The sequence below is a fragment of the Elgaria multicarinata genome, chromosome 14 (assembly GCF_023053635.1).
Source record: "Elgaria multicarinata webbii isolate HBS135686 ecotype San Diego chromosome 14, rElgMul1.1.pri, whole genome shotgun sequence".
In the NCBI taxonomy this organism is placed as follows: Eukaryota; Metazoa; Chordata; class Lepidosauria; order Squamata; family Anguidae; genus Elgaria; species Elgaria multicarinata.
The window spans coordinates 1122358-1135063 of NC_086184.1; the positions used below are offsets into that span (position 1 = coordinate 1122358).

Consider the following 12706-nt stretch of genomic DNA (forward strand, 5'->3'; position numbering starts at 1 on the left):
TGTCATTTGTATATATAGGGAATCTGGTGAAATTCCCTCTTCATCACAACAGTTAAAGCTGCAGCTGCCCTGCCCTCTTTTAAATCTGGTCACAGTATAGCTGCAGTATAGCTCCTGCAGCTTTAACTGTTGTGATGAAGAGGAAATTTCCCCAGGTGCAACATGCATACAAATGACACCTGCTGAAATTCCCTTTTCTGTGCAACTGTTAAAGATACAGGAGCCCTGTCCTCCTTTTCATAGGGCCACCCTATGCATGTGTTCATGCGTGTGTTTGTTTGGAGTGAGTGATGCTGAGTGTGTGTGTGTGAGTTGGGGGGATGATTTGGAGGTGATATTGCTATTAAATAATGCATTTTAGACCCATAGACGTTCCTTTCCAATTTGTTTGCTATAATTGGCATGATGTATTTCTTGCATTTTAAAATAAATTTAGCAGTTTCAAGTTTTGTGCTTATTTTCCCCAGGAAACATGTTCTTAAAAATCAAAGTCGCCATTTGGGAGAGGGGGAGGTCGGAGGGTGGGTGAAAGCAGCTCGCCTTGCCCGGGGCGCCGGCCCTGCTCGTTCTCCAGGGTCTCGGGTGGGTTTCTTTCCCAGGCAGCCCTGGAGATGCTGGTGGGGACTGATGGAGCCTCGAGCTCCTTGGAGGATTGGAGGGATAAAAGTGTATAAAATATAAACAGCGGGAGAGAGGCGCAGACGGAGCAAGGCCGCACACGCAGCGCCTCGCGGGGCCAGGCGGAGAAGCCTCCCCCGGCAATTCCCTCCACCCAACGGCCATCTCCAAAGCCAGGCGCGCCCTTTCTCACCCGCAGCCCCGGTTCTGCCCAGCAGCACTTCCAAGGCCTCAAGCGCCCGCCTCAGCGCCGCTTCGCTCCCGGCCATGGCGGCTTCTCGCTCTGCCTCAGGCCGCGCCAAGGACGCCCCGCCGGCCGCCATCTTGGGAAGGTCGGGTAAAGCGGGTGCGGAGGCTCCATCTCGGGAAGGTCAGGGGGAGGGGGAATCAACAACGTGGCCGTCCGCCATCTTGGGAAGGTCAGGACAAAAAAAACCCGAGGCGTGAGCGCGGGGCCTGGGGAGCAGCCCTCTTGAGAAGGTCAGAGCGGCGCCGCGAGGGGGAGGCCGCGGTCGCCATTGTGAGAAGGTCATTTCGTTTCGTGTGCGCACGTCTGCACGTCCATTTATGGCAGCCTTCCTCAACCTGGGGCGCTCCAGATGTGTTGGACTGCACCTCCCAGAATGCCCCAGCCAGCTGGCTGGGGCATTCTGGGAGTTGTAGTCCAACACATCTGGAGCGCCCCAGGTTGAGGAAGGCTGTTAATGTAAAACATCCTGGGAGTTCTACTGGAGGACAATATATCAATTGGTTGACAAATGGATGGAGACAATGAGACAAGAGAGTGATTATATTTTTTAAACAAAGTTTATTAAAATTTTATTACAAAAGGATCTATGAAATACATTGGTAAATAATGGCCTTTCAGGTTGCATACTCTTATATATTCAAAAAGGAGAGCTAAATATACAAATCTAAACACAGAGAAAGCCACTTTAAAAAATACCCATCAATTGGACAGTAAATATATAATCAACACGACACATTGGTAAATACATAGCAGGAAATAATTGGCACAGTGGTGTGAATGATCACTTAAAAATGGACTGGGGGGAAAAACTTTATTCAGTTGCATTTTATGCATCAGCCATTCAATAGACAGGAATGTGTATGAACACTACTACTATATATATATATATAAAAGTACAACACATGACAACAAGGGCTGAAACTAGACTTTAAATATGACTAGAGATGGTTTGATAATGTGATGGTGGTAATGTAACACCCGCTATATTATGGGGAGGCATATATTTGACTCAGGTGTGTCTGATAGGAAAAAAAGGGCAACGAAAGGATGGCGAATTGGTCAATGGTAAGGTGGCAGTGGGGCAAAGGCACTTGGGACCAGTTGATTCAGGCACCCCTAAAGCAGGGGGTGAATTTCGCCCTCTGTGAGAATTCAATTTCGGGGCTGCAATGTATTTTAGCTTAAGACGTTTACTGCCAGTCACTAGTCCCTTGAAGAGGCATTTTAATCGTTCAGAATGAGGAAAAAGGCACAAAAGCTGAGAAACCCTAAAATCTTTGGTCGTCAGGGGAAAGGTAGTGGGGCCTGGGGGAAAAGATGCAGCAATTTGGCAAAACCCAGAGGGGTGGATTTGCCCCTCAAGCTTGAGGTTCGAGACCCTCCTGGCTCCAAAGGATGATGCTTCCTTCCCCACTAAAGGTGTAATAAACAAAAAAATGCCCGAGAAGCCAGGGAGCTGTCCATGGCTGAAATCCCACGCTTACAATAAGTCCCAGTAAGCTCCATGGGTCTCACTTCTGATTAGACACGGGTAGGATTGTTCTGTAAGAGACTGGAACAACCGTGGCTGCGTTTACTCTGCACTAATACATTCCTTATACTCAAGAAGCCAGCCAGAATGCTAGATCAAGGAAAAATGAATTCTGCCCTGTGCATCAATTATATAAATAGTCTGCTATGCTCTTTTTAGGGACTGCCGAATAGCGTTGCACCAAAGCTCTGCCCTATTTCCTGGCCCACCAGGAATCCTGCCTCGGCTTCCAAGATTTTGTGAGGCATCGCTTATCTTTGCAGCCATAAAGGCCTTTGAAAATAAAAGCCCAGAGCCTCAAGATGCCGCAGTCCTTCCCCACCCGCACCCCAATACCAGATTTCACATTTGGGCTATGATGCTTGTGCAGAACTGCCAGACACTCACAGCCCCGAGAATTGTCTTTGGTTAGTGCTTTGGAATTACAGTGCTCGAAGTGCCTAAAGTGCATTGTTCCTAGGGGGTGGGGGTGGGGCGCAGGGTTAACAGTTTCAGACCGAGCACTTGGGCTGCATTTCACAGAACTGTGAGGCTTGATGCCATGGAGGCAGAATGCACCATGCCTAAGTATCCCTCACACTTTAGCCCATGCATTAGTAGTCATGATTACTGTGGCCCTAAAAGCAGGCCTGTTTTGCTCCTCTTCCCAACAAGCGCATGTGTTCCTTGCATCATTTTCCTTGTATTGAGACGTTTATGATTCTGCAACACCCTGACAGGTATTCTGCTAGTAGAGGAGGAACGTGTAAGTGAAAAGTGGAGAGGGTGAGAGGTTAAAGGAAGACCAGTGGTTAAGAGACAGCAGGCAAGGAATCTGCCCAGACCCAAGTGTAACAATTGCACTTTACGTGTCCCTGCAACGTTTTCGGTATGATTCTCAGCAGACTGCTTCAGAGGCTGTTGCGGTGATCAAAAACACCCTTGTACAAGAGCTCTCACCGGGATGGTGAACAAGGGTGGATTCAGACAACCTGTTAAGAACAACCAATTTGTGTGCGAATAATCCCATCCCATAGGGAGTTCTCTTCCCCACTGTTGGTTTCAAGTCTATCTGGATGTGTTAGAAACTTCAAAAGGATGTAGCTTATCCTGTGGAACATGCGGTCGTCTGAATCCACCCCAAGAGGGACCAACGTTGGAAGGAAGGCAAGGTTTATGTAGTGCTTTGGCAACTTATGCAAAGAGCCACAAATCTGACCCATAGCCAGCTGCCAGGAAAAGTCAGTCTCCTCCCTCTCTCTCTCTCTCTCTCTCTCTCTCTCTCTCTCTCTCTCTCTCCAGCACACACACTTGAAGAACTAACCCCCCTCCCCCCACCTGTCATTCCAAACAACCTAGTCTTCATCCTCGCCCCCTCCGTACATGTCAGCCAACTTCTTGAAGCGGTTGCCCCAGTCGTTCAAGTAGTCATAATCTTGGTCTCGGTCTCCATCGGAGGAGTTGATTGAGCTGAGCGAGGTAGCTTCCGAGCCGTTGCCCTCGTAGTCAAATACGAGCAGCGAGTCGTACGGGGGTGCCGTGGGGTCCGTGTCTGCCGCCTTCAGGTTCTGGAGTAAAGGGACATGAGCGTCAGTTCAGTTTGTTTGACACCAGAGCAAGCTGAGGCCAGCAACAACCATCCACCCTAGAGCAAGGTGGTACCTGCTCTCTTGAGAAAGTCAGGGTGACTCTCCCATCCTGCCCTGGGCATCTCTAGAGACAAAGGAGTTTGAGGATCAGTCGCTGGGCAGCTGTGGTGTAGTCTTCCTGACCACCTTTAGAGATGCTCTCATTTGATTTTGACAGGTGTTTAATTATTAGAGGCCCAACTTCAGTCCAACGTTTAATCGTTTGCTTGGCCACAATTGGCAACTAGAAATTTCATCCTGGTGACTAAGGGGGCTGACAAAAGAAGGGTGCAGGGATCCATCCTGTTCCACCAGCCCGTCTTATGAGTAAAAAAAAAGCAGGAGACAAGTAACATTTGGGGCTATTTACAAGGCTGCCCAGTTGGTGTGCTTTTATCTGCTGTTCCTGGTGTGATTTATTGCTGCTGCTTTTAGAAGTGTTACTATTATGTTTTAATTTTGTACACCATCTTGAGAATGCCTTTGGCACAGGAAGGCAAAATATAAATACTTAAGAACATCAGAAGAGCCCTGATGCTGGATTAGACCAAAGGTCCATCTAGTTCAGCACTCTGTTCACACAGAGTCCAACCCCCACACTCAATGCAGGACTCCACCTTAAAGCATCCTTGGCAGATGGTTGTCCAGCTGCCTCTTGAAGGCCTCTAGTGTGGGAGAGCCCACCACCTCCCTAGGTAACTGGTTCCATTGTTGTACTGCTCTAACAGTCAGGAAGTTTTTCCTGATGTCCAGCTGGAATCTGGCTTCCTTTAACTTGAGCCCGTTATTCCGTGTCCTGCACTCTGGGAGGATCGAGAAGAGATCCTGGCCCTCCTCTGTGGGACAACCTTTCTTTGAAGAGTGCTAACATGTCTCCCCTCGGTCTTCTCTTCTCCAGGCTAAACCTGCCCAGTTCTTTCAGCCTCTCCTCATAGTGCTTTGTGTCCAGACCCCTGATCATCCTGGTTGCCCTCCTCTGAACACGCTCCAGCAACTACTCATCAGGAGTAGTTGCTTCAAACAAGTCTCCAGTTTTGACACTTCCAGGATTTAGAGAGTTCTGAATGGATGCGATGTTTCCTCTCTTGCCATCCTGTCCCTGCCAAGAGCAAGGCAGCGCTGGACAAGAAGGACGGCCCACAGTCTGCCTCCGAGCAGCACCAGCCCTCAGGATACCCCTCGGGCAAGGCACTGCCTGCTTGATGACCCGATTCACAGCCTCCGGCTCGCTGTGCCTCCAAGCCCTGCTCACCTCATCGATAAAATTGCCGATCTCGTCCGGATTGGCAGGTCGTGGACGGTACTGCGGGGCTGGCATGAGAGTTGGGGCAACGTCATTACGAGTGATTTCGGGGCGGGAATCCAGACCACGATGCAACTGGCTCAGGTCATAGTCCTGAGAGGAGAACAGACAGTTAGGAGACAGAGGCAGGAGGATCGAGGGCGCAGGAAGAAGCCCTCATCACACGTCTCCCGTGGCTTTTAGCCAGGCCAAATCAGCAGGCTGGGGAGAAGGCCCAGGTATGTCATCCTCCAGTGCAGCAGTGAAATGAAGATGCTGTGGCAGTAACCCTGTTCTTTAAAATCTGTTATTAGATTTGTTGTACACCACCTTGATGGCTTCTTTAGCAAACAAAGTAGTGTACAAATGTTAATAATCAGAAAAAAATAGATGGTTCTATATGCTTTTAAAGTGCATTGTTAAGCTGGTCAGAGCCTCCAGGGTAGTGCAAACTGAACGTCCATGATAAAATAAAGCGAAGGTCAGCCTTTGCCAACCTGGGGCCCTCCGGATGTGTTGGACTACAGCTCCCAACATCCCCAGCCACGTGGGATAGGCTGATCTAAGTGAAGCCTCAAGGAGCGTGTGCAATGTCCTACGTGAACTCGGGGCCGGACACCCGCTGTTAGGAGCCCAGAGACCCACCTGATCCTCTTCGCCGCCACCTTCTTCGTCGTAATAGTAGACGTTGTCTCGCGTGTCGTCCTCTGGCAGAAGCAGCGGCTCCTTCACCACCGTCCTCCGCCTCACAAACAGCAGCAGCAGCAGAAGCAGGACTAGAACACGAGACGGTCAGTGTTTAAGAGTTCAGTGTTTCTCCTCTTCCTCACTATTATTGACCGTACTTCTGTGAAGTTGGGCATGAAAGCTCAGAGGCAACAATGCCTCAAGAGACCCAAAGCATGAGGGGAGAAAGGGGACCCCAGGAAGGCTTCCATGGGTCTGCTTCCATGCCCTCACAGGAGCCCATGTCCTGCCCCATGAAGGGTAGCAGACAGAGGATACATTCTGCAGAAGCAGCAAATGCATCAGTGTGCATAATTTGGTCAGGTGGCAGAATCCAGCTTTTCAAGATCCAGAATTCAGGTCGTTTGGGTGTCAATTCGAAAACACACACAGAATACACACTGAAGCCCCGATTCACCTCCACAGCAGCCTGCACCTACCTGCCTGTATTATTGTCTGTCTGCTAATTTGTTTGATTGGCTTGTATGCCAGCTCTCCATCAAGAAAACTAAGCTCAACACAACTAACAATCATAAGAAGTTAAATAACAACAACAAAAAAAAAACCCACATGAAAAACTTGGTTAAAATAATAACAAAAACATTAAAATCACAGTTAAAACGCACAACAGTCAGAATTAAAACAGCCCCCAGCCCAACAGACTGGCTTGCATGCCTAAGGGATGCTGCAATGACAACGTCTTTACTCACTCAGAAAGCAAAGGATCCCCCCCAGGATCCCCAGGATGGCTGGGATGCCCATGCCGCCGGCCAACATCGCCCTTTTCTCGCAGTCGCGGGGCTCCCCCTCGCAGTTGCACACTTGCGCTGTGACCGTGGTCACCTGGGACAGCCCCTGGCCGTCCGTCAGCTTGAGGGGGAGGCTGTATTCTCCGGGCTCCAGCTCCTTGGTCAGTTGAAGGGTCACGTTGTCTCCTTCTGTGGGAGGCAGACGGGAGAGAAACCGCCAGGCGGAGGAGGGCTTAGGGCTGGGACATCATCCACCCACATCACCCCCACTTTGCCTGGAGGAATAAAACCAGGCCTTGCTTGGCTTCTTCTTTCCTTTCTTTGAAACGAACACGCTCTTTAAAAACTGTGTTTCGTTAATAGAGTTTCATATTACAACTGATTATCTATAAGAACGTTTCTCCCTGCACATTTCCGAAAGGAACAGGGGGATTCAGAAGCAAGAAGGACCGTTGTGTATCATGACAACCTGAGGGTCCTTTGATCTAAAGGTGCTTCAGTTTCTTGAGAGTTCTTGTAAGGAAGACCAGAGAGCCGGAAGTGAGCTGACGGACACCCGCCCACATGTTGACAAAGGCGTCTCCTTGTCTAGCGTTGGCCTCATTCTCACAAAGCAACAGCTGAGGTGGTGAACTTGTGCCTTGAGATGGCAGGTGGGGTGGCACGCATATAGGTAAGTCCCCATGTGACAGGACGGGGCAGGACTCCCCTACACGTAAGTCAGGAACAGGCCAGGATTTTTTTATTTTGGACGGGAGAGCATGCAGACGTGCCAGCGAGCCTCCATCTGCAGCCCAAAGCAGCTCCATCCAAGACACAGTTCGACCGTCTGTGAGAACGAGGCCCTGGAAGCGGAGCAGGGCAAGGCACCCCCCCCACCCCCCCACAGCTCTGACCCATTTTCCCCAGAGGTCCACGGGAGTGCAGCTGACACGTCCTCTTACCCTTGTTCTTCCCGACCGTCCAGTTGGCGCTCCAGCCCGGCTCCAGCGTTGCAGAGAAGGGGTAGGTGTTTGGAGGAAGGTCCTTGTCCACAATTCTCAGCTCCTGGAGCCGAGGGCTGCGGTTGCAGACCTGGAAGGAGCGGGGGTCTGGCTCCGGCCCGTTGTCGTTCACGTCATCAAGATGCATGAGGAGCGTTCCTGTGCCAGTTTCTGGTGGTGTCCCTGGACAGGAAGGGTGGCAAGAAATTATGGGATGCAGAAACCCTTCTCTGTCATGCCCCCTCCCCCATTTATCATGGAATATTTCGCCTAGCTCAAGCCTTCTGCAGTCCAAGCGAGGATCACGAAAAACATTCTCATGCACATCTTTTTACTTTTGAATTTTCAGACAAGACATTTCCAGCATACAAAGGTGAAATGAGGAGATGCAGGAATTTCAGGGGAACCGAAAACGAAGAACAAAAAAGGCTCATCTTTGTGCACTGGGAACTGCCGGATACGTGACAGCCCCGTTCCTCCGGAGAGAACTGGGTGGAACAGTCCATCCCAGCCTCGCTACAAGGGTCCGTCCCCATCCCAGGGCAGGACACGCAGCCAGGGTCCAGGGGAAAGGGCTAAACACGCCTGTTTACCGTTGTCGGTCGCCCAGATGAGGGCCATGTAGGTGCTGTTTTTCACGAATTCCGACTCCCTGTCCAGAGCATCTCGAGTCTCTATAACGCCACTTTCGGGGTTAATTTTCAGCCATCCTGCTGGGTCGTTCCCAATTTTATACCTGGAAGAGAAACAGTAAGAGTTATTCCCAGGCACAGTTCAGATCCCTGACAGAGGTGGGTTTTCATGTTTTTCTGCCCTCTTTATTCATGCATTTATTATTATTATTATTATTTATTTATTTATTTATTTATTTATTTATTTATATAGCACCATCAATGTACATGGTGCTGTACAGATTACACAGTAAATAGCAAGACCCTGCCGCATAGGCTTACAATCTAATAAAGTTGTAGTAAACAATAAGGAGGGAAAGAGAATGCAAACAGGCACAGGGAAGTGTAAACAGGCAACCCTTCAAATAAAACAAAAACCAGAATAACTTACACAATGTTACTGTTTAGTGATTATTTGGTTTCGATGTATTTATAAATGTTGCATATAGATGTTTTTTGTATTTATTACAATGTATTTTAATCTCCCTGTGAACCACTTAGAGCTACATTTAAAATATTGAATGTGTTTACAAACCTCTTCATGAACAATAACAGCAACAACATAAACCTTCAAAAAGGAACCAAAACCGAAAGTGCAGCACAAACCCAATGTCCACTCAGAGCTCATGTTTTCCTGTTTTTCTAAGCTGGAGAAACGAGAGGATCTCCACTCGGTGCGAGAAATCCAGGCCTGCAGCTGCCCTCGGGAGGAGCATTTCACAGGCAGCAGGTGCAATCTGGAGCAGCTCACCTGCTGAAGGCGCCTGGGGAAGAGCCTCCGATGGTCTGGCCTGAACATGTGGACGGGCCCATTGGGAGGAAGGCGCTCCTTCGGGTGTCCTGGTCCCAAGCCACAAAGGGCTTTAGAGGACCAGCCCCTGGCTTCTTGGGATGGTCCCCAGACGCTGCTCTGGAGCTCCCAGCTCCCAGCGCCCAGTCTCCGTTAGCAGCTTTGCCGCTTCATTCTGAACTAATTGGGGGCCTCATCTTGGGCTTCTCCCCTTCCATGGATGCCTAAGCTGCTCTGTCGGCGCCCTAAAGGTGTCATCAGGGAAGAAAGGCACACGCCCCACCCCTAACTCTGTGTCTTGCCCCAGAGAGGCACTCTAGCCGGGCTGCTCAACCCCCTTGATCCAAGCCACCTCCCAAAGCATGTAACGCGGGGGTGGCCAATCTGGGCCCCCAGGGGTGCAGGCAGCCCTCCGCCTCTTTTCACCTGCCTCTTCCATTGGCAGGCTGCTGCTGGTGCTGCTGCAGGGAAAGGGCGTGGCAGAGAGAGAAAAGGGGGCGCTGGCCCTGCCCTCCACTTTGGGTTTTGGCCTCGGCCCTGCTCATCATCAACATGCGGCCCCCGACACGTTGCCCGCGAGAGAAGACGGCCCCCAACAGAAGAAATGTTGCCCAGCCGGGATGTAAATCCTCCGGTACCTGATGGTCTGCTGCATAAACCTATCGGGGTCCTGAGCCGTGTACGTGGCCACTCGCTGTCCGATGGGGAGCTCTTCCGACACGGTCACGGCCATTTGAGGCGGGATAAAGACGGGGGCTTCGTTGACATCCACCACGTTGACGTTGACCGTGGCCGTGGATGTCGGGAGAGCCACCGAGAAGGGAGCTTCGTTCACCACAGTAACTTGGAGGACAAACTGTGTTTGCGTCTCATAGTCAAGGCCCTTGAATAGGATGGAATAGAGAGAGAGAGAGGTGTCCCGGTCAGGGGTGGCAAGTGACATCCACCTCGATCCCAGCAGAACACGAGAAGTCAGAGCAGTGTGGGAGGCTGGAGATACATTCCATAAGAACATCAGAAGAGCCCTGATGCTGGACCAGACCAAGTGTGTTGGTCCATCTAGTCCAACACACAGGGGCCAACCAGCTGTCGGCCAGGGACCAACAAGCAGGACATGGTGCAACAGCACCCTCCCACCCATGTTCCCAGCAACTGGTGCACCCAGGCTTACTGCCTCGAATACTGGAGGTAGCACACAACCATAAGGTCTAGTAGCCAGTGATGGCCTTCACCCCGAGGAATTTATCCAATCCCCTTTTAAAGCTATCCAAATTGGTGGCCATCACTACATCTTGTGGTAGTGAGTTCCATAATTTAACTATAACTCCATAAATTAACAAATAATTTAACTAACCATAATTCAACTAAATTAATTTTCATTGATTGAAAATGCTTCTGAATCACTCACCCCATTCAAAAAAACCCAAAATGCAATAAACGCAACACTTTTGAACAAAACTGACGAAATACGTGACGACAGAAGAGGGCAGCCTTCAAGACTCCCAGGGCAGCCTAAATCTGGGATGGCCTGGCGGTATGGTGCATCCCTAACCAGCCAAGGAGGCGGGAGCCAAGCTAACCTCCTTGCAAAGGAGTTCCGTGGCAGCGTTGATGTGACGCAGGCGTCCGACTGCCCCAGAAGGAGGGGGGTTTCTCTACTCACCTTCACAGTGGTCAAAACACCATTGTTGCTTTGGGGATCGGTGGTGACAGCAAAGTTCCCTCCCTCGTTGCCTCTCACAATGGTGTACTTGGCCTTCCAGGCCAAGGTGTTATCCTGATCAGCATCTGTTACAGTCAGCCGGGCAACCTCAACGCCTGCCTGGTTCTCCGGCACATTTACATTGTACTACGAGACAAAAGGGAAAGGTTCAACTCGATCCCATGGCCTTGCTGGGGTGGAAAAGCCCAGTTCAACGTCATGGGAGGCCATGAGGGCGGCCCACCCACCGACTCACCCTCCAGGACTCCCCCACGGCCCGCCCTCCTTTTCTGGAGGAGACCACATTAGACAGCGAGGGAGGCGGGCGCTTTGCATGCATTTGGGGGAGGGATTCAGCAGGATACGATGTGGAGTCAGTTCAAGGAAGGCGGAAGAGCCCCAACATTACCATGGACGGATCAAAGATCGGCTGGTTGTCATTGGCGTCGGTGACAGTGATCACTGCTGACGCTGAAGCAGTGAAGCCTTGTCCTAACATGTCTGCAGCTTGTAGGACCAGAGTGTACCGGGGGAATTTCTGGAAGCAAGCAAAGCAACAATTCCGTTTATACCAAATCTGGGAAGACTTCTTTGCAGAGGTCCGTAGCCTTCTTTGGGAAACCCCGCCTCCCGCTCCCGCCCCCCCCCCCCCCCCCCGTGGGATGTTTGGGTTGAAAGTGATGCAAAATTTGAAGTGCAATCCTGAACTCAGCTGAGTGCTTAATTTGCAGTGCTTCCAATGTGATTTCAGTGCCAATCGCGTGAGGCAGGAGCACAGGCTTACAGGGGGCTCTGGGTGCCCTCGGAGGTGCTAGCTAGACTCCCTGCCCCCCACCCACCCTGGCAGTCACCTCTCGGTCTAGGCCTGTGGTGATCACGCTGATCATCCCTGTTTCATTGTTGATGGTGAACATTTGTCTGTGGGGCTCTGGAGGCTCCTGGCTGAGGATGGAGTAGGTGATGACCCCGTTGAAAGTATCTATGCTGTCATCAGCGTCAGTGGCCGTCACTTGCATCACAGAGGTACCTGGACACACATGAGAAAGAGGTGGGTTTTTTTAAAATGTTTCAGAAGGTGCAGTTTAAAAAAATACCCTAATTTCCAGCCAGGATGAAAGCAGAACCCATTCTTTCCCAGGCAGCTGCAGGAGGTCTTTCAGCCTCCGAGAAAAAGTAAGCTACACATCACCTGCGCGTTGCACGTGGCGAATGCAGGAATTTGTAGGCTAGGCAGCACACACAGGGGAAAGGTAGGTCAGCTGGGGGCCTGGGTGGGGTTTGTGCATGAAATCATGCTTTTCCCACTCCAAGGGGGATAGTGTCCCATGTACATAAAGGTCGTGCAAACACTGCACAAGTACACACGCTCTGGTGAACTGCAGCAAACTAAAGCAGCCTTCCTCAACCTGGGGCGCTCCAGATGTGTTGGACTACAACTCCCAGAATGCTGGCTGGGGCATTCTGGGAGATGCAGTCCAACACATCTGGAGCGCCCCAGGTTGAGGAAGGCTGAACTAAAGGTTTGCCTTTGTTCACAGGCATGCAAATGAACACAGATTCCTACCTGGCCTGGCTCCTTCGGTCACGGCTCCTTCGAAGACGCTCTGGGTGAATACTGGCCGGTTGTCGTTCTGGTCGCTCACCTTGATGGTGATGTCCATGGGGTCCTCCACAGGTTGGCCATTTTCAGACACCGCATGGGACTGCAGCTGGAGAGCAAAAGAAGTCCATGGCTGTTATTCACCCTGAAACTGCCAAGGACCGGCTTGGGCACAGAAAACGTTTAGTAGTGGAGGC

General features: G+C 50.8%; 2 protein-coding genes across 2 annotated transcripts in view; both read right to left on the reverse strand.

The window, feature by feature from the left end:
- Positions 1-922, reverse strand: part of TANGO6 (transport and golgi organization 6 homolog) — a 39876-nt gene extending 38954 nt beyond the window's left edge. The window contains exon 1 of the mRNA XM_063140965.1: positions 812-922. Within this exon, the coding sequence (XP_062997035.1) occupies positions 812-887 (76 nt within the window). The 5' untranslated portion in view covers positions 888-922. The remainder of the gene's footprint in view (positions 1-811) is intronic.
- A 505-nt stretch (positions 923-1427) lies between these two features.
- CDH1 (cadherin 1) overlaps positions 1428-12706 on the reverse strand; it is a 32508-nt gene continuing 21229 nt past the window's right edge. Inside the window, exons 6-16 of the mRNA XM_063140966.1 lie at positions 12474-12618; positions 11761-11936; positions 11319-11447; positions 10871-11056; positions 9846-10090; positions 8340-8482; positions 7708-7929; positions 6725-6952; positions 5934-6064; positions 5259-5402; positions 1428-3946 (exon numbers count right to left, since the gene is read on the reverse strand). Coding sequence (XP_062997036.1) covers positions 3734-3946; positions 5259-5402; positions 5934-6064; positions 6725-6952; positions 7708-7929; positions 8340-8482; positions 9846-10090; positions 10871-11056; positions 11319-11447; positions 11761-11936; positions 12474-12618 — 1962 coding nt within the window. The 3' untranslated portion in view covers positions 1428-3733. The remainder of the gene's footprint in view (positions 3947-5258; positions 5403-5933; positions 6065-6724; positions 6953-7707; positions 7930-8339; positions 8483-9845; positions 10091-10870; positions 11057-11318; positions 11448-11760; positions 11937-12473; positions 12619-12706) is intronic.